General features: G+C 54.5%; 8 protein-coding genes across 8 annotated transcripts; 5 read left to right on the forward strand and 3 right to left on the reverse strand.

Annotated features, from left to right (window-relative positions):
- Window positions 1–380: 380 nt before the first annotated feature.
- On the reverse strand, window positions 381–4,207 carry ColSpa_06849 (chromatin modification-related protein EAF1; the record flags this gene model as incomplete). Its single annotated transcript, XM_049273061.1, has 4 exons — window positions 381–401; window positions 427–3,820; window positions 3,915–4,121; window positions 4,146–4,207. 4 exons carry the CDS (start codon window positions 4,205–4,207, stop codon window positions 381–383), a joined length of 3,684 nt encoding a protein of 1,227 aa, XP_049129018.1.
- Window positions 4,208–7,270: 3,063 nt separating this feature from the next.
- On the forward strand, window positions 7,271–7,858 carry ColSpa_06850 (uncharacterized protein; the record flags this gene model as incomplete). Its single annotated transcript, XM_049273062.1, has 3 exons — window positions 7,271–7,321; window positions 7,372–7,503; window positions 7,571–7,858. The coding sequence occupies 3 exons, from the start codon at window positions 7,271–7,273 to the stop codon at window positions 7,856–7,858; spliced, it is 471 nt and encodes a 156-aa protein (XP_049129019.1).
- Window positions 7,859–8,924: 1,066 nt separating this feature from the next.
- Window positions 8,925–9,398, forward strand: ColSpa_06851 (uncharacterized protein; the record flags this gene model as incomplete). The annotated part of the gene is made up of 1 exon (XM_049273063.1): window positions 8,925–9,398. One exon carries the CDS (start codon window positions 8,925–8,927, stop codon window positions 9,396–9,398), a length of 474 nt encoding a protein of 157 aa, XP_049129020.1.
- Window positions 9,399–9,732: 334 nt separating this feature from the next.
- Window positions 9,733–10,632, reverse strand: ColSpa_06852 (uncharacterized protein; the record flags this gene model as incomplete). Its single annotated transcript, XM_049273064.1, has 2 exons — window positions 9,733–9,969; window positions 10,084–10,632. The coding sequence occupies 2 exons, from the start codon at window positions 10,630–10,632 to the stop codon at window positions 9,733–9,735; spliced, it is 786 nt and encodes a 261-aa protein (XP_049129021.1).
- A 1,553-nt stretch (window positions 10,633–12,185) lies between these two features.
- Window positions 12,186–12,974, forward strand: ColSpa_06853 (uncharacterized protein; the record flags this gene model as incomplete). The annotated part of the gene is made up of 1 exon (XM_049273065.1): window positions 12,186–12,974. The coding sequence occupies one exon, from the start codon at window positions 12,186–12,188 to the stop codon at window positions 12,972–12,974; it is 789 nt and encodes a 262-aa protein (XP_049129022.1).
- A 1,236-nt stretch (window positions 12,975–14,210) lies between these two features.
- ColSpa_06854 (SWI/SNF chromatin-remodeling complex subunit sol1) lies at window positions 14,211–16,513 on the reverse strand (the record flags this gene model as incomplete). Its single annotated transcript, XM_049273066.1, has 2 exons — window positions 14,211–14,543; window positions 14,618–16,513. 2 exons carry the CDS (start codon window positions 16,511–16,513, stop codon window positions 14,211–14,213), a joined length of 2,229 nt encoding a protein of 742 aa, XP_049129023.1.
- A 1,632-nt stretch (window positions 16,514–18,145) lies between these two features.
- Window positions 18,146–18,334, forward strand: ColSpa_06855 (uncharacterized protein; the record flags this gene model as incomplete). The annotated part of the gene is made up of 1 exon (XM_049273067.1): window positions 18,146–18,334. The coding sequence occupies one exon, from the start codon at window positions 18,146–18,148 to the stop codon at window positions 18,332–18,334; it is 189 nt and encodes a 62-aa protein (XP_049129024.1).
- A 91-nt stretch (window positions 18,335–18,425) lies between these two features.
- Window positions 18,426–19,795, forward strand: ColSpa_06856 (curved DNA-binding protein; the record flags this gene model as incomplete). Its single annotated transcript, XM_049273068.1, has 3 exons — window positions 18,426–18,633; window positions 18,694–19,506; window positions 19,569–19,795. 3 exons carry the CDS (start codon window positions 18,426–18,428, stop codon window positions 19,793–19,795), a joined length of 1,248 nt encoding a protein of 415 aa, XP_049129025.1.
- Between the last annotated feature and the right edge of the window lie 19 nt (window positions 19,796–19,814).

Raw genomic sequence — 19,814 nt, forward strand, 5'->3', positions numbered from 1 at the left:
GATGCTTTGTTGGTTGACGCCGTTTACACCATTGACGCCGTTGACGCCGTTGACACCATTAGCACCATTCACGCCATTGACCGAAGCAGGTCGCATGTTAGGCGGAGAGTGAGATTGAGATGCATGAGAGGTTGGTGTTCCCTGATGCATCGGCTGACCCTGCTGCTGCTGTGGTAGCTGGTGCTGCTGCTGCTGCGGTTGCTGTTGGTGGACCTGTTGTTGTGCCTGCTGCTGAGCCTGCTGCAACTGTACAGCTTGCCGCTGTTGTTCCGAGATGCGACGAGCCTGGAGCATGAGATTGACATCAGGTTGCGGGTTGGGCATAGGCATCCTATGCTGGGCCTGCATCGCCGCTTGCATCTGCGCTTGAGGAACTCCATTCATTTGCATGGCAGGGGGAACTAGCCCGCCCATTTGGGCCGGAACACCACCCATATTGGCTGTCGGCGCTTGCATCGGCATACGACCTCGGCCGGCCTGGCCCGGAACAGCGAGCTGGTTTGGCATGTTCGGGCGAGGAATGTTGCCGTTGACCTGCGCCGCGGGGGTTGGCTGCACCTGGCCGGCACCAGGAGTGGTTGCAATCTGGGCAGCGACTTGACCTTGCCGTGCTTGCATAGCAATCCTTCTTTGGGTCTCCTGGCGCTGGTGGAATTGAGCCACCTTCTCGGCGAGCTGTTGGTCACGCTCCCACCTCATCAAGCTGTAGTCTCTAGGTGTCTTGGTAGGTCCTCTGGGTTGCGCAGCCTCGTTGGCCTTGCGCATAGCAGCCATCTGGGTGGCATGCTGCTGCTTCTGAGCTGCAGTCTCCCGCTTCTTGGCCAGCTTTCTCATGGCATCGATCAGCGTCAGGTGCTTCTGGTTGCGTCGTCGCTCGACCCTAAGAGGCGTCGACGGTCTGCGCCTAGCGACCGGCGTCGCTGGCGTTGTCGAGCCAGCGGCTTGTTGCTGAGCGATCTGGTTCTGTTGCATGATGACGCGGTTGGCAGCATCAATCCTATTCTGATATGCCTTGAAGTATTGTGTTTTTTGCATGTCTGTAGGAAGGCCTTCGAGGTTGATCCAACGTTCAAAGCATTCCCACGGCGTCCTCCGCTCTGCTCCGGACGTGAAAACAGACCTTGGAGTGAGGAGGCTGGAAATGAGTGACCAATTGTACGAGTACTCGCGAACCAGACTCCGCAATTCGTCATCCTCGGGTAAAGTCCACTGTGACGGGCTGCGGCACTCGTAGAAGCTCTGCATCGGCATCTGATACTCTGCCGGGGGTCGGAACTGATGGCCCGCGTGGAGGCGGTCCCTGATAGACTTCATTTCGGGATTGAACAGAGCCACGTTGACGTTCTGCGGCGGCAGCTTCATCTTCTTCGTAGGATGAGATCCAAACACTATCTTCTCGTCCTCATCATCTTCCTCCTCCTCGTACTGATATCGGCTCCGCTTCCTTGGGGGCCCCTCTGATGAGAGCTTCATCTCGCCTTCAACGTACTTGCTGAGCGGAAGAGCAGGGCGACGCCAGTGCGCATCAGGGTCGAACTCAGGGCCAGTAAAATCAAATGCAGGAACCTTGAGAGGCGCTCCGTACATCGGAAGCTCCTGCAGCAGCTGATCGGCGGTCGGAGAGCTTCGAAGCTCAAACACGACGTCGTCCTCTTCGAGAGCAAATATGGCAGAGGGTGCGATCGTCTCAAGAACCTCTTCACGCAACTCATCGACTTGATCGGGGGAGTCCTGGTCTCCAGAGGGCACCAACTCAGGCGTCCCCTGGGCGTCGACAATATCCAACGTAGCATCAACCATTGATGTGTCGGCCTCGGCGTCAACCGACTGGGGCTTCGGCGGGATATAAGCAGGAACCTGAAGCTCCTTGCGTTCTTCCTCTGTTGAAGCGACCCATTCCGCGCAAGCGTGTGCAAGATTGCGAGCGACCGCGAGCTTCCATTTCTTCTCTTCCCTGAAGTCTGTTCTCATCCATTTCATCTCTTGGAGCAAGACATCCCAGTGGGACTCTGGGCGTACAGGTTCCGGGCATCTCTTGGGCTGCCGCAACGACCATTTGTCATGCTGCTGCAGGTGATAGACACGGCGGAGTACTCGACATGCCTGGTTGTCTTGGATGGCCACATAGGCGTCCGGTGTAGATACCGTCTTGTGGGATTGGTTGAGAATAACCTCTATCGGCTTCATCCACTTTGACGTCTGGGTAAAGCCCTGAACAAAGAGTGGCGTGAAATAGTCGTCTGTGGGAAGAAAGCTTTGTTTCTGCTGACTGGGCACGAGGGACTTGTCGACGGATCGCTTGGTTTGTTTGCCAAAGACCACAGCAGAAGGTTTGTTCTTGACTTTCTCCTTCTCTTTCTTCTTGTTCGCGAAGACTTTTGGTCTCGTCGGGGATTGAGGAGTAGATGTCATTGGCGTAAGCTGGTTCGGTGGTACCCTGACAGCCACGCCAGTCTGAGTAGGGTCTGCAGGCTTGGATTCTCCCAAGATTTCGGCAACAGACTTTTGTCTTATAGCGCCTGATGCGGTTCGAGTGACTGCTCTCTCTGGATCCTGTGGCGTCTCCGTTGATGCTTGAGATGGGGTTTGGGTTTCGGCTGGGCTAGGTTGAACACTGGTATCTGGTACCGGGACAGAAGGTTTCTCTTCTGGTTGGGTGTTGTTGGGCGGGTCCACGTCCATACTATCTGCGGTTTGAGACTCCTGGCTATCCGGAATTTCTTTGGGTGCGGGAGGCATCGTGGGCCCAACCGTCGTATGGGGAGCATCTCGCGCAATGCTTTGGGTAGAGGGTATGGTGGACTCGTGTGCTTCCTTTGAAGGTGCGACGGGTACAGCAGGGACGGTAGGTGGCGACGGCTGCTTCGCGGTGTTTTCAAGTGGTGGTGGTGTTGGCTTGGAGTCCATCGCCATTGATTCTTGCAGAAGCTGGGCCTCGGGCCCGTCCGGAATTCTGCCGTTGAGCGGATCGGCATCAGAAGAACGCCCGGTATCGGATTCCTTTGCTTCATCGGCCCTGTCCACTGCATCGGCCTCATTTCGAACTTCCAGCCGTTCCACATATTGAGGTCCTTCATTATCTGGACTGGTATCTGTGGAAACATCATGAACAGCAGGGGTCGCGGCTGTTTGTGTTGTCGAGCCCGGTGAAGAAAACCCATCTGCTACCTTCGCGGCATCGGACGGGAGCTTCACAGTCAGAGGATTCGTATCCTCGGGTCTCTTAGTATCTGGCCGAGGGGGCAGATGGGCAACCGGTGGTTGAGGGGCGGGTTGAGGAGAAACCACCTGTGGCGCATCGGCTGGTTTGGACTCTGCCTGCTTAGAGACGCCACTAGGTTCGTTGCGCACGGGAGAGGACGCGGGCTTCTCAGCAACATCTGCATCTGCAGCCTCGCTACCCTCTTCCCGTGATGCGTGGAGGGGATCCTTCGTGGGAACCGACGCTGATGATGGCGAGACGGCAACGGCGGGTACAGCAGACGGTTTGGCAACGTCGGATCGAGTCGAAGTCGCTGGCGTCGCTGCAGTAGATACAGGCGTCGGAGGCTTTGGCGGGAGTGATGAAGGAAGAGTAAAGCCAGCGGGTGTTCGAGGTGACGGTGCGATGCCGTTCGTTTCGGTGGTTGCAGCTACAGGCCGTCGTTGGGCGGGCGCAGGAGCGTTGTTCACTTGCGATTCGGCAGAGGCATCTTGCTTGGCGGGAGGCGCAGGCGCAGGCTCGGGTGCGAAAAGGCCAGAGTTATCGAGGGAGTTCCTTAAGACATCGTAGCGCAGTTGAGGTCGGGCAGGAACATTCGCTTCGTTGAGCTTCCGTCCTCTGTAAGTCGTGTAAGCGACGAACCAGCAGCAAAAGCAACCCAGACGCGACCCAAATCAAACCAAAAAAGCGCGACAAGAAAGTTAAAACGTACTGTGAGATGTCACAGGTCTGCAGGAATTGCAGCTCGGCTGCTGAGGTGGGCGGCGCGTCAGGGTTCGCGAAGTCGTTTGTCGGGAGTGCATCGCTCTCGGTCGCGACAGCGAAGAGCTGGCGCAGCTTCCGCTTCCTCGACGTTACAATTGAACTAAAAATTATCAACACGACGAAATTGGTATCGCCGGGCTCGCAAGAGCGAGCTCTATCGAACGGTGCAATTACTTACGAGAATTCATCGCGTTTTAATCGCAAAAGCCTGGAGCGGTCGGCAGGCCCGACCTCAGTCATGTCATGAGCTGCCGCGACATCCGTTTTGGGCAAAAACGGAATGTCGAAGATATTTTCCGTGCGTCGCAGAGATGAAATCAACGATCAAAAGTGATGAAAGGGGTGGTGTTGGGTCGTGGCAATTGATCGCGATTGAATTCCGTCGTGGATGGTCGACCAGAAAATTGTCGGTCTACGGGCGCCGCTGGACGAGTAGGTGATTCTGGAAGTCACAGGCCGAATGGGCAGTTGCTAGATTGGGGGGTTGATGGAAAAGATTTGTTATCGGATAAGTTGGACACTGTACCAGCCATGGCCCACCCTTAACAGGTTGAAGTAGAAGAATGAGTGACGCGAGGATCAAGAGCCGGGGGGCGAAAAGGAGAAGGTACAGTGCGCGTAATCTCTCTTGCCAGATAGCCTCTCCAATGGGGACGCCTGGACCGGACCCTCCAACTTTTTGCGGCGTACGCTTCCTTGCAGTTTATGGAGCAGGATCTGTCTGTTGGGGGACCTGGGAAGGGTGTTCAGTGCTTCTCCAGCGCCCAAGTGCACCGCGCCCGTTCCTCTCGAGAAGCGGGAGCGCTTCTCATCCCTCGCTCGCTCGCTCACTCACTCACCGTTCAACATCCCCCCAGGTCCTCCTCTCATGCAAGTCCGGCCACACACCACACACGTACCCTGGGGGTAACTAGTAAAAGCAACCTGACGCAAAACAAAATGCATGAGTATCTTGCTGAATGTGCTGGTTGGCGAGTCTTCCCGCTTGATGAATCAGTCAGTGTGCGCGCGTGCTACGCCGCCATGCTGCTTTCGTCTAGACCAACCCAATTTCTCAAAGTTGTGTGGTCTGGCATCCAGTCTCATCAGCATCCCTGCTCTGGTCGCATTCCAGAGGTGCATGCATTTTCCGTTTGCTGTTTGCTTGAACGCATTTGCAGCCCAAGGATGCCTGGTTTTTTTTTTTTCTTTTCTTTTTGTTCCACCTTCTGGATCCCACTTGATCTCCTCTCGACTGGCTTGCTTCCCTCATGCTAGGCTCGCATCCGTCTCATCGTTTCATGCTCCTGGTGCCCTTTCCGAGTATGTTGTAGCAAGAGCTATACCTGTAGCCGTCAGGCTATTGAGAACCACAGTTGTCTAGTCTCTTCGCTCAGTAGCTGCACATACTAGGCATCAACGAAGCTGAACTCGAACACATGGATCGCTCTTGTAACTTTCTTCTTAGCCTGGGGAGGCGCTCTTCCCGCATAGATATCAACGTCGTCGCTCGACGCTCTTCGATGGCATGCAGGGGTGAGTGTTGCATCAGTATGCACTGAAAGCCACGCAGAGTCGCAACAGCTGCGATCTATTGGCATCTCACTGGAGAATTGCAAATGAGCGTGGTCGCCTTCGGGTCCCCCCGTTGAGACGAGATTTGTCAAAATCGAATCGCTTGATTCGTCGGACTCTGATGGTGAGAGTAGCAGGCCTGCTGCCGTTGGCGACTGGAGGCCCGAACCAGGATGAGACTGAGGAAACCTGGGGAGCATGAGTCGGGGGATTGGGCGCTTTGCGAGAGCTCGTCCCAATTCCCCCGGAAGCCCAGAGCACCACCCAACATTCATGGCTCCGCGGCGGAGCAAGTTCTCCAAAACGGAGGTTCGTGAGTTTCGAGTCAGTTGCATACCTCAGAATAGCCGCCTGGTGCAAGTCAGTCAGCGACTTTGTGGGCGAAAAGTTTTCGGTCGCGTTTGTGGGCACTCACAACATCGGATTGCTGCCTGCACAAGCCACCACGACAAGTCCAGTTGAGGACACTCTTGCTGCCCTTGCTCCATGGCTAAGCTGTGTCCAATCCTGGCGGGAAAGGGGAGAAGAACGTGAGCCCAGTACTGAAAGCAGCGTGGGAAACCGCAGTCATGCCTTGGTCGATGAGCGCTCAAAGCGTTCATTGGCCGGAGCTCATGGTCTCCGTCGATGAGAAGCCCTATTATGATGACCGTTATGAAACAGCTGGCTTGTCGCAAGAAACTGTTGCTGGAGAAATGGACAATCGAAATGCTGTCGAGAGTTAGTTGTGTAAGTGAGGCACCCCTCAAAAATGTTGTTTCCTCCGCGGTGACCAGTCATTCGGGAGAGAGTCTTATGTCAGAGACTCGCAAGGACATGAGAGTGAAAGGCAAGCGCGCCGCTGCTGGTGATCTGTCGCGAGGGATGTGTATGTGCGTTTGCCAAGACGTCGCATTCCCCTCAGATGACAACCTTGTCTTCAGAACGAAACGGCCCAACATGAGATAGAGGCATTCCGTCCATAACCTCCGATGCTGGGTAAAGAGTCAGCGGCATCAGAAACAAATATACTCCAATGGTGCGATTTTGGAGGCTGAACAAAATGGGTGGGTGCACAAAACAAAACAAAACGAAAAGGCCGGAGAAAAGAAAACGCATCGGAACGTTTCCAGTTTGTGTGATGCCATTCCGCCCCCAATGGCAGGGCCGGACAGGACTCTGGGGTATTTCTCTTACACAACGCTAAATCCTGCAAGTTATGCAAGGACAAATGTCGAATTGGTCGGTGTGTATAAATGCCGACTTTTGGATGTAACATCACGATCCCACCCTGATACTTCAACAGGGGTTGAGATCTTGCTGGCCAATCGAGTGTTGCATCTGCTAGACATTTTTTCATCCATGTCATTTTGTAAAAGTGTCATCACTAGTAGACCTGTTAGTCTCCTGGCACTAGATTGGCAACCAGAGTTAGCGTTCCCGCAACCGTCCGTTGTCGCAGAGATACTCTCGCGGTGTACCTTTGATAGGTTGACAGACCGGACCCCTTGCTAAACTCATCTGTAGTTATGACTTCACACGCCAAACCTGTGCGGCCAACTTGCCTCGGTGCCGCATCTCCCCACTGGATTAAGGTCGTTGAGTGTCTCCGTTCGGGCACGTTGAAGGCCGTGCTTCCCATGATTCACGTTGAATAAATAGAAGATTCCCACCATAGTTCATTCCCAAGCCCTCACAACATATTAACGCTCGTACCCTCTCGAGCATCTTAACCCGGCATCTTTCAACGCCTCAGTGACGCTCATCAACATGTCTTTCTTCAGTCTTGATCTTGCCCAGAAGGGCCTTTCCCTCTACACTGTGAGTTGACATCGTTCGTATGTGATGCATCTCAAGCTAATCGCGCGTAGGTTCCGGCAGCCTTTGTGATGGCGATGTTGCCCAACATTTACGCCGTCGCCTCATCAGGAACGCACTACGACCTCTGCAACCCACGCAAGCTCCAGAACAACGTCGCCGCCGACGACAAGCTGGACAAGATTGTAAGCACTCACCCAGCGCCTACATGGCCCGTAACCCCTTCTCTTGTCTCACACGCTCGCGAACCAGGCAAAGGCCCGTATCCTCCGCGCCAAGGCCGCGTCCGAAAACGCCTTTGAGTCGCTGGGGTTCTATGCAGCCGGCGTCGTGGCCGCCAACGTGGCCGGCGTCGATGCCCTCACCGTCAACGTCCTGGCCCTGGGCTACGTTGGCTGCCGAGCGTTGTACAACATCGTTTATGTGCGCCTGCAGGATAACCGCAACTTCGGCCCATTGCGAAGTATTGTGTGGGCGGCCAGCGTTGGTATCGTCTTCACACTGTACATCAAGGCGGCTGCGCAACTGGCGTCTTCCTAGGTTATTGGATGAGAACGTGGTTTGGGCGTGACTGGCTACCCGTATAATAATCTGGCTCATGGTTGCTCATAGTAAACAGGACCAGTTCTTCACACAAAAGCTGCCCTTATGTACAATGATGCTAGGTCCTCCTTGTGATTACGTTCCATTGTGATCAGGAAAGCAAACAGGCATTACGAGGCCTGAAGCTTGGCCGTTTTAGTCGACAGTATGTTATCGAGACGCACCATCCTGTGAAATGTCATACTCGGCCAACGGCAACTGACATTCTGCAAACACGCCTCGTCGGGCTCTCGACTATTTAGATGAAGGCAATAAAGTTGACAGGAAGCTCGGCGTCGTATCAGTATGCAGTGAGAAAACTCTAGAAAGTCTTATCTTCAGCTCTGAGCTTCTATAGAGATGTGCAAATATGAACCCGTCTTGGTACTCCTCTCCTCTTGAAGTGTGGTCCAACAGAAGCTTCAGTCAGACTGTGCTTTGTTACATCCTCCCGTCTTGTGCAACGTATCAGACTAGGAAGGTGAAGCTGATCATTTAAAATGGGCACCTTCCCTGTGAGTTTTACACCTCCCTTCTTTCTCACTTTGGTAGAAAAGGCAAAGTGGTCAAAGACGTGGGAATAACTGACTGGACCTCAGCTATTCGTTTTATGTCCATTTCGGGAAAGCAGTCTCATCGCACCTGCCACTTCGATTGAAGGGCCTTCATTGAGTTCTCAGAACAGAGTCAAAGGCCTCTTGACACTCGAGTCTAATTATCTCAAGCCGCTCGCGCTCATATTGTTTTCTCTCTTCCTTCACTGCCTACCCAAAATCCGTCTTCTTCGACAAGCAAGATCTTTAGCGTCTTGGCTTTTACGTCGTTGACTCTTTGGACAACACGTCAATCCTCCATCTCAAATCAACAACCAACCACTCACTCACAGAGCTCAAGATCTTTATCAAAATCTTAATCTTTCTCAAGGTAAGTTTGTTTCTCAGAACAAGAACGGCAGCTCTTAATTGACCACGAACGGCATCAAGCAGTCTTCACCAAGTTCACATCCACCGTTTCATTGTTCACAATGCGGATCTCTACCTTTGCCCTCATCATCTTCACCCTCACATCTGTAGCTCTTGGAGCTGTAGTTGCTGTCACGGTCTTCAGAGGCGAAAGCGTCGAGAACTACGCTGTATCTTCATCAGCTGTCACGACTGCCATCACCGATATGACCTACCTCCACACTACAGTCACCACCACCTCCGTCCTTGAAATGAACCCTCTCTGGACTATCAATACAGTCAAGCCTGATACGATTGTGATCAATGTCAGAACCGACCGTCCCACAACCACCACCCTCGCCTCCGTCGACTGCAAGTACAAGTACTGCAATAGCAACACACAGTACTGCACGTACTGGGCCGGAATCACTGGCTGGGACCCGTCTCTCGGCCCAATCCCTGGTATGACACATACCTCTCTCGGTTCTTGCCAGGTGCCTGCTACGGATCTTACTGCCAACAGCGTGGTTCAAACTACAATGGCGACAAAGAAGTGAACACGAGGCACTACAACCACTGATTTCCTGTAGACTTGCCGTTCGACAGATGCGGCATGAACGGCGGGCCATGAGACACAAGACTCGTTCATCGGGGCATTTGGGTTGACAAGGTAAACGGATGAATAGCTGCACAGGAAAAGAGAGATCCTGGCTTTCCACTTTCATTTGTTTGCGTTCTAAGAGTGATATATACACAGGGTGGGGTGAAGTATGTACGATGTTGTTTCCCTGGTTAAATATGTTCATCAAGTCCGTGCCTTCTATAGAAGCTTTCAAGGCTTTATCATGCAGCTGCGTGGATAGGTGTCAGTCATTGGCATCTCAGTCGAGGTCATGGGGACCTACCAGGTCCAGTGACGGAAGTGGTGATGGCGCCGTCCTCGATGTAGACACCGGAGAAGTAAAAGTCCTCGTTGGCGTCGGCATAGCCGCTGCGAGGCAGCTCGAGAACGCCCAGATGCCAGTCCTGACCGTTGGACGAAGTCGGAGCAGAGACCGGGGCTACAACCTGCTGCAGGGGCGCGCCGCCCTCAGAGTGCCAGAAGCTAACGGCTCCGCTAGAGAAGTTCTACAGCACCTTGTTATTAGTCACTGCCTCCCTTGGCTACCTTTCTAGCTTGCTCGCGTCAGATCGTCACGGGCGAGGCATCTTGGAGAGCAACACGAGAAAACCCAGACTCACAATCTCATAGGCGACGTTGTGCCACACATCCGGCTTCCACTCCGTCTTCCACAGGCTCTTGCCCTGGACCATGAACTGCAGGTTGTTGTTGCTAGTACCCTGCTCGCCGCTGATCCACCCGCTTTTGAGCTCGGTGAAGTGGCTCTCGAAGAAGGCGATCTGGTGCTCCCGGAAGACGCTCGGCGCGTTGACGTCCTTGCGCGAGATGCTGAAGTGGTACCACACCTTGCCGGACCCAATAGCGGCCTTGGTTTGCGGGATGAGCTCAGTGCGGCGCATGTTCTGACCGTTCCAGTATGCCGTGCTGTCAAGCGTGATCTTGACGCCTTGCTTCGAGGCCGTGTCGTTGGGATTCTTGTACGAGGGCGACAGGTTGACGTACTTGGTCACGTCGCCGGAGCCGTGGATATAATACTGATAGGGACCGACCTGGTTGGCCCAAGACCACTTGTTGAGGTCCGAGGAGGAGGAGAGGTCATTGAAGCGGCCGTCCCAGAGGACTTTGGCGGACGTGAGGGGAAGGAGGGACAGCAGAGCGGTGGCCCTCATGTTGGCGGTTTGGCTAGGTGAACTAGGTGGAATGAGCGTGGTCTAGAAACCGGATAGAGAACAAGAAGTCGTTATATAACCGTCAGGCGGCCTCATCACTTATAAATCATTCGCAAAGAGATCCCATGACGGAAGTTCGGGACGGGGGAATCGCGACATTGGATATAGTATATTGCGAATAATGTCGAACAGCTGGGAGGGTGTTTGGACGCATTAAGTCACGAGCAATTTAAACGGACATTGAACGGACCGAGTAGCCAGGGATTGGCAAGGGGAAACGGGAGATCTTCTTATTCATGTCGTATTTCATCGGACACCCCGCTCCGGCCTTTAGTACCCTCCGAAAACGTTGATTTGGGGAAGCTGGGCGGACATGAGATTAGCCTGTATGAGGTTTCAAACTAGCCACCCCCACCAGAAAATCAGAACAAATAAATAAAAAGGAGTGTCTTTATTCCGGTAAGGGCATGCTGGTCAGAAGCGAAACCGCAGTCGTGCGTCGTTAGGACCTTCGCGGTAAATGTCTGGACGCTTTAATTTGAACTCGGTCTATGGTATTTACAAGCTGTTCAAAGTCTACCAATATCTTCGGAATGATAAACGACGATGGGTTGTCACGGAAGGCGCCCCAAGCAGAGAAGTCCACCATATGCCAAGCAAAGCTTGTTCAAATGTCAGTCCTAATACAGCCAAGTGGCCAAGTCTGGTATCCAGAGGCAGTAAGCTTGGTGGTGTCGTGGGACACGTCGCACACGTCGCGAGGGTTACACTCGGAAGGGACTGGGCGTTCTACGAGCCTGCATACACGGCTGGATCTGCGGGAGGAGCAGGTGAGATCACGACAAGTCAGGTGCCACAGACCCGGATGGTAGCTTGGCCATCTCCAGCCTCAAAGGTGCAAGATCAGCTGATACGAAGAATTGCTGGACTTCGTGTTTATTGATCTTGTTTCCGGTGACGTGCCTGCGGTCGTCACTACCCTTGCGGCTAGCGTCGACAATACCCAGTCATATGGGTTGGGCTTATGTCCGTTTTCTTCTTTGGATGGCATTTTTCTTGCTGCGACTCATAGATTTCATGCTTTGTTTATTCTTAGGCTTGACTCCCATACCGAGACTGACATAGACGCAGACGCGATGAACACGGGTTGCAAGCTCACACAGAAATTGGGTGTTTATGGCTTTCAACGGCTGCAAAGGTAGTTATACCCCAAAGAAAGCTCGGTCGTTATCCAGCTTATTGAAGAACTCTGGGACCGGTGTTGGATTAGCTTCAAGCAGGCTTTGGTTTAGTCTTCCTCTCTGAGCGTCACGAACGATAGACAACTCGAGCCACGGCTATGGACGAGGGAAAATCCTCATCTCCAACATGCCATTTCTCCGTGCCAGACTACAAGGGAAAAGCTATATATAAGCAGACGAACATCATGCCAATGCCCCGTCCATTCTTCCGCTGTATCCATCCTCAGTAGTCGCAGCTGCTCTCATCTTTGAAAGTGACACAACATACACTTACAAATCTGCTTTCTAACTTGACCCTATACAACCGACGAAATGGTTGCTGTCAAGAACGTTCTCGTCGTGGCCCTCGCCGGCTTCGCCATCGCCGGCCCCCGTAGCACCAAAACCCCATCCGGCAACTCAACCACACCCGCCACCAAGATCCCCAAGGTCATCGACCTCTGTGACAACCCGATCGGCCGCGGCCTCATGCGCTTCCGGGCAGTTCCCAAGGAGCGAACGTTGGCGGCCAAGGATCGCTTCGTGAATTGTTTCAAGACCCGCGGCGCGAACCTGCCCGAGAGGATGAGGCCCAACTGCACCGAAGGCATCATCGGACCCGAGACCTTCATCAAGTGCACCATGATGTTTGCAAAGGAGGTGGACGTCTTCGCCGCGGAGAAGGGCTGCCCAAGGCCCCAAAAGAACGAGACCAAGTCCCTCGCCAAGAGGGAGCTCCCGCCTCTCGAGGTCCAGGCCGCCGCGGACCCGAGACTCGTCATCCTGACCGAGCTCTACTTCTGCCTCAAGGCCATCGTTGTGCGCCCGGAACTCACCCGGGAGCAGCGCAACGTGAACAAGCTTAGGTGCTTCAAAGACATTGGGGTCAATATCAAGAATATGAAGGAGGAGGCCAAGAAGAAGGAGAAGAACAAAGGGGAGCTGCAGGGTCTGGCCGCCTCTGAAGAGGGCGACCTCGACATGCTCGTCGCACAGTACGTCGAGCGTATTGTCCTCGATTCTAAGGACCTCGACGAGATTGAGGATAGCGTGTCCGAGGCCTACGCTGAGATCCATGAGCAGGACACCGCTGTTCTGGATGTCACGACCTTGTTGCTTTGAGCTCCTGCATGATGTACTTTCCCGGAGACGGCGTGTCTCCGGACGGGGTGTCGATCCTGATCAAAAGAACTCTTCGGATGAAGACAGCCCTCGTTGGAGTTTTGAACGGAAAATTTCTCGTCTTTAGTGTTTGATTGTTTGAAGTCTGCGTCAGGGGTTGGTTTGATTGATTTCTTTGCCGATACTAGGATCGAAGCCGGCGGAATGCTGCTATTACGGTTAAGTAAACATAGTAATCTAATTCTAGCCAGAGTCGGTGAGTTCCTGTTGCGCTTCAGTGTATACATGCTCTACAGTAAGCCGAGTGTTTGTCTGTTGTGTTGAAGGACGCCGCAACGAGCAAAGAAGCGAACTTGGTAATCCTGCGCCAAAACGTATCGTGATCGACGATTCAGAGCACCTCTGACCTCGGAGCCTCGGGGCCATCTCCCTCCTGTGGATGGCACACACGCGAGCACATACATGGAAGACTTATGTAAGGAACGTTGAGTTCTTGAGCCTCTTCGTGGTATTATTCCTACTACCAACAGACCCACTCAGAAGCCGCGCTCGTCAACGTCGGGTGTACAGTTCCAAGGTAGAGTAGGCCGTCGCCGCCGCCGCCAGCTCCCCTCATCTCTTCGACACACTCTCTTTCAGTTGCTCCTTATAAACACACACAGGCACACCCCGATCGATAAAAAAACTCCGGCCAATTCCTATCCTGCTAGACCAGCAGGATCTGAACTCCCAAAACCTGTTTTTAACAAAAAACCCCTTCAACCAGGAAATCGTTCTAGTACCTGCCTCTCGCTTCTCTTTTCTGCACCCCCTTCGTACGCAGCTTCTGACCATGACCATGACCATGATGCCTATGTGATAGCGTCTTTTGTTCTACAAGCAACACATGAAATGAGAAATGAAGATAGGTCTCTTGTACAGGCGTCGGATGCTGTCAACCGCTCAGAAAGGGCCCCCGAGTGCCTGGACGTTGCTTGTAAATTTGACGACAATGCTGGATGAGCTGAATGAAGTCATGGTTTGGCATGAACTGGCCGATAGGGTTGCAAATGATGTCCGGAGGACATCAGGTATTAATCCTCCTGTGTTGTTGTCCAACTCTTCTCCTGATCGGCCATTCATGAGTGGCGGTAGCAGGCTGCCCATTCGGTACCGAATTGCCAAAGTGGCTTCGTTGTACTCTGACTCACTCAGTCCAGGCACTCATTTTGGGGTCGATATTGCTATGCAATCACCTTATGATGTCCCAATAGCTGCCGGCGACGTATCCTTGCCCTCTCTGGCGTCCACCTTCTGACGATGCTGCTTGTTTCGCAGGTGGACCTCGAAATTACCAGCCGTCATCTCAGGGCCAGGGGTGTACAGCTTGCCAGGGCAGTCAAGGCATCGAATGCGTGGGAGGAACATCCATTTGGCTCCCTCTGGCGGCTGCGATCCTGCTGGTACGGATATGGGCATCTCCGTGTCTGGATTGATGGCCGAGTATTTCATCATGCCCTCAAAGTTGTCAAAGGTATACGTATTCTTGAGTTGCTGCAAGCAGTTCTTGAGCCATTCAGGAGGCGGAGGCTAATCAAGGTCAGCTTCTGTTACCAATGAAACCACGATCCTGTCCATCATAACACTGAAGTAGAGTGACTTACCGGAGGTGGCGGCGGTTGGCCAGCAACGGGTGGTGGTGCAGGCTGTCGACCAATCTGGCCCTGAGGAAGAGGAGTGCCAAGCGTGGCGGGAAGTGTTTGGTTGTTAGAAGCCGGCGTAGACGGCGGAGGCATTGAACTCGCCGCCGCCGCAGCAGCCGCGCTGGGTATGCGAGTGTGTGCGGGTGTCGAGGGAGTCTGTGATCCGCTCGGCGTGACCCTTGATCTCGGATTCTGGAGGAGTCTCCTCAGCTTGTCCTTGCTAACTTTCAGTGTGACAACCAGCTGGGTAGGCTCCTCAGTCTCGTCACGAGTGTCACGCAGCGAGCGGCCGACGTTTCTGCGAGTCTCGTGGTGGTGGACGATGCTCGCCTCAGGTGTTTCTGAGCGGCCGAGGTTTGTAATCCTTTGCTGAGCAGCACTTGCAGCACCGCGAAGACCTCTCGTCCTGGCCGTACCACCACCAATACCCCCACCACCACCGAGTTGAGAGACACCCGGCGAATCGGGCCCGGAGTCTTCGCTGTCGTCAGAATCGGACACCTCGCCATCGCGTGCTCCTGGCCTCTTGCGAGTGCTCGGAGCGCCAGCGACGCGCTTGTATAATGTGCTCTCTTCAATGTTCGTGGCGGCCCCTGGGAGCACGGACGAAACAAGGAGCGTCCTGATGGTACGCTGTCTTTCTTTGAGATCTGGAAGTTGCGGCCCACCGCGACGGTTGATGGAGCGCTTTTGACGCCGCAGTTCTCGGGAGAAGATGACTTCGTTTCGTTCCAAATCGGCGTCGCTGAGTTCGTATAGATATGGCGCATACTCCTTGGCCTGCTGCTGGGGCCTGAAGACGGACGGTAGTGGAGAAGGTAGGAAGGCGGCGACCAGATCAGGGTCTTCGACCGGGCGGCCATCGAAGGGGTGCCCGACGCTGTACAAGCTTCTTGCGAATAGTTGACACTGTTCTCGGATGCTGTGCGCGATCGCCGTAGTGAACTCGCCTGACAGCGCCATATCACGAGTCATCGAGGCGGCGAAATCCTCTGGAGAGTTGAGAGGGTTGTTGATGTCCCACTCGAACTGGTCAACCAGGGTCACGCCGCCGATGGTGACGTTAAGCTTGATCAATATTCGCATCTCGTCATTCTTGTAAGCAGAGTAGGGCAGCTCCGGGTCGAGCGCGTCCTCTTCGGAGAAAACCAGGGGGTAGAAGTCGTTGAGCTGATCGCGCATCTGCAAGATGACCTGGTCGAGGACGGGTTTGTGTTGAGCATCCAGAGGGACGCCCAAATCTTCAACGAGGTGCTGCGCGAAAAGCTCGGCCGGGATTATCCTGTCGTGTAGGTTCCAGGTGAAGGTGTCGCGTAGCTTGATTTTTTCCCAGTCAACGTCTATCCGTATCGGCACAAGCTCTTCATGCTGCTCCGCCTGCTTCTTCAGTTCCTTCTTCTTCCACCTAAGCGGATGCGACTGGCGTTTTCCTGGTCGCGGCTTCTGGCTTGGGTAGATGACCTGAGCCGGAAAGGGCGCTCTCATGCGTGGATCGATGTCGGTGTAGCCGTTCCCGAAGCCACGGTATCCTTCGCCGTATAGTTTGCTCGGTGGGAAGTAGATGCGCTGGGTCTTGACGATGTTATAGTCATCAATCTTATCCCTCATCTGCTGCATGTCCTTCTCGAAGCGCTCCTGGGCGTCCTTCATCGCGACGGAGTGGTGCCAATCGCGCGTGACGTAGCGCTCAACCTGAAGTTTGTTGAACGAGTCCTTGTCCCGGACGGGAAGAGCCTTGGCGGCGGCTGACTGGGGCGTGCCATCGTGATCGTTGGCGACGGACGCGGACGTGGAGGCCGAAGAGGATGCTGTCGCGCCGGCCGCAGTGGGCGTAGACGTGGATGGCTGCGCGGCCATGTTGGGGAAAAGTGCAGGCTCCCGAATCGCCGCAGCGATGCGACTGCCGTGAGCTCGAAGCGGAAACGCGCAAGCAGGTCTATGTTCGTATTGCGCGTGTCGTGGCGGTTGCCAATTGGCGATGGCTTCAATGTTCGATCGAAAGTGAGAGAGGTGGATTCTGCTACGTCTGTCGCAGCCTCTCCTGTCCTCCGTGTTGGTGTTCGACCGGGGAAGGCTGGCTCAAGTAGGCTAACGCATCCGATGTACTGGAGCAATGTCCTGCGGTAAGATTAGGCAGCGGAGTCTGGAGGGGAGACTTTGCGGCGTTAGCACAAACTGGCCAATGCCAGGCTTCCAGGTGAGTTCAAGCCAGCGCCAATGGTAAAATTTCCAAGTGAGGAAGCGGATGTACCTTTCCATACAAAACAGGCAGAGTTGTACATCTTATTTCCTCCACACGTCTCTCGGTTGCTGCCGCACCAAGCATCTGGCGTGTCTGGTCACGACCTGAGCGCGTTCTGAGCGCCTCGTCCACCTCTGGATCCGCACTGCCACAGGAGTGCCACACCCAAACCCATCGTCGAATGTGGCTGCCCGAGCAAGTGGATCCTAGGTTCAAGTGAAGCCATTTCTAATCTTTACGATGGATAGACAGCTTCCGCAAGATGCGGCCAATCCAGGAACTTTTACTTCATTCTGACCCCTCCTAGTCTGACCACGCGGTAAAGACCTTTACCCGGTATTTGGTTGGCACCAATAAGAAGATGTCGGGTATCCATAGATGTAGCGGTGAATGCACACACTCAGCTAGCGGATGGTATTCAGAAATGAGGCCATTCACTCATCGAGGCCCGGCAGATGCCATCTGGTGTAGCTGTCGAAACGGTACGGCCCGAGCTTTCACCGACCGGAAACAACGTGAGGGCCTTTAGCATGGAGGGTTGGATGGATGGGTTGTCCTGAGTTGCGCTGGATTGGTCTCGCAATGCTCTCCCGGCGAGCTTCAGTCTCGGCCGAGCCATAAGGGTTCCTGCTCTTTTCTCACATGTACGTACGTATGTACACCTCGAGAGTTCGAAATCCTTCACTCTATGACCTCACGGCCGTTGCAGGCTGCAGTCCCAGGCAAAATTTCCCTATGGCGACCCGCCGCCGCCGCCGCCGCAGCCAGCATGAAGCGCATAACTCTACTGTACCCATTCGAGTTTGCATAAAAAGGAGAACAAAAAAGACAAGCTCGTCACCTCCCACAGCTGGCGCATGGCCCTGACGCGGCACGCGAACACACCACATGCGTAAGGGGGTTTTAAGCGATCCTTGCACAAATATTCCCCACCACAGGTACGTGACGCCGGACCTTGGAATGCCTGACTGGACCTGCCTGCACCGCACCCGCCGCACCTGCTCCTGCGCCTGCTCCTGCTTGACCTTGACCTGCCCGAGCACCCACAAACAGCAACGAGCCCCTCCTTCCCCGCCCTGAAAATCGACGTATTTGTCGTCAAAATACTTGCGCCGGACCACAACCAACTTTGCACTGCACCTGCATCTCTTTCCCAAAGTTCAGTCGCTCGAGATCTGGACCGGTGCATCACTATCGTTGAGATATTCCTTTGATTTTTAAGCCAATCCCCCCAAAATACCGCCAACATGTCGGAAGAGATCGGTCAGTACTTTGCTTTCCTTATTGCAGCTCTCCTGCTACCCCTCGAGGCAGCGCCTGTTGCTTGCTCCTACTACTCGTGCTGTCTTGTTCGTGCTCCTGCTGCATTTGCGTCACACGCTCCAAAACTGCCCACGCTGCTGCTACCCCGCTACCACCCGAAGCAAGCCACGTAAAGCAGACGAGGTCTCTCTCTTGCGCAAGCGCCTTGGGAGACTCGGGAGACTCGAGCTGCGTTCTCGCCATGGGCTCGACACGGAAAAGACAATGGCTAACCATGTCATAGACTACACGCTTAACAACCCCGACACGCTCACCAAGTACAAGACCGCCGCTCAGATCTCTGAGAAGGTCCTGGCTGCTGTCGCCGAGCTCATCGTCCCCGGCGAGAAGATCGTCACCATCTGCGAGAAGGGTGACAAGCTCATCGAGGAGGAGCTTGCCAAGGTATACCGCGGAAAGAAGGTCAACAAGGGTCTGTCTCTACCCGTCGCTGCTTGTCGTAATCGTCGCTGACCCCGATCACGTTGCGCAGGTTTCTCCCACCCTACTACCGTCTCGCCGGCCTCTTTCGTGACCCCCTACACTCCCCTCACCTCTGATGAGGCAGAGGCCAGCGTTGAGATCAAGGAGGGCGAGCCCGTCAAGATCCAGCTCGGTGCTCAGATCGACGGCTTCGGCTCCATTGTCTGCGACACCGTCATCGCGACGCCCAAGGAGAAGTCCAGTGAGGAGATCACTGGCCGCTCCGCCGACTTGCTCCTCGCCAACTACTACGCCAACGAGCTGCTCCTCCGCTTGATGATCCCCCCCGGTCTGCTCGCTTCCGGCACCGACGAGGAGAAGGCCAAGGCCGCCGCCGTCAAGGCACCCTCCCAGCAGAAGATTACTAGCCTGCTCGAAAAGGTTGTCAAGGCCTACGACTGCAACCTCGTTGAGAGCACCACTTCATGGCTGTTCGAGCGCAACGAGATTGAGGGCAAGAAGAAGATTGTCCTTGCCCCTGCTGAGGGTACCAAGGGCGACGGTGTCCCCGAGATCGGCGAGGTTTGGGGTGTTGAGATGGGCGTGAGCTTGGGCGCCGGCAAGGTCAAGACCTTCGACCAGAGAACTACTCTGCACCGCCGCACCACCACCAACTACGGCCTCAAGCGTCCGACTTCCCGCAAGATCCTCTCCGAAGTCCAGAAGAAGTTCGGTACCTTCCCCTTCAGCCTGCGCCAGCTCGAGGACGAGCGCGACGCCAAGTCCGGTGTCGTCGAGTGCGTCCGTGGCAACGTCTTCCGCGCGTACGAGGTTGTTGGCGATAAGGACAACTCCCCCGTCGCCCGTTACCTCTCGACGATTGGTAAAACCCCCTGAAACTGCAGCTGCACGTCTCGAATGGTCAAAATGCTAACACTCCGACAGCCATCACGAAGAACGGCATCACCAAGCTCGGTGCGCCCCCTGCTCTGGACCTCAGCAAGGTCAAGTCGGACAAGAAGATTGAGGACGAGGAGATCCTCAAGATCTTGGAACAGCCCCTTTCCAGAAATACCGGAAAGAGCAAGAACAAGAACAAGAAGAAGAAGAAGCCCGCCAAGAAGGCTGCTGCTGCAGGCGGTGAGGAGGAGGAGGAGAGCGACGAGGAGTAAGCTCAGAGCGGGAAAATGG

The sequence above is a fragment of the Colletotrichum spaethianum genome (genome assembly GCF_022836535.1).
Source record: "Colletotrichum spaethianum MAFF 239500 DNA, contig17, whole genome shotgun sequence".
NCBI lineage: Eukaryota > Fungi > Ascomycota > Sordariomycetes > Glomerellales > Glomerellaceae > Colletotrichum > Colletotrichum spaethianum.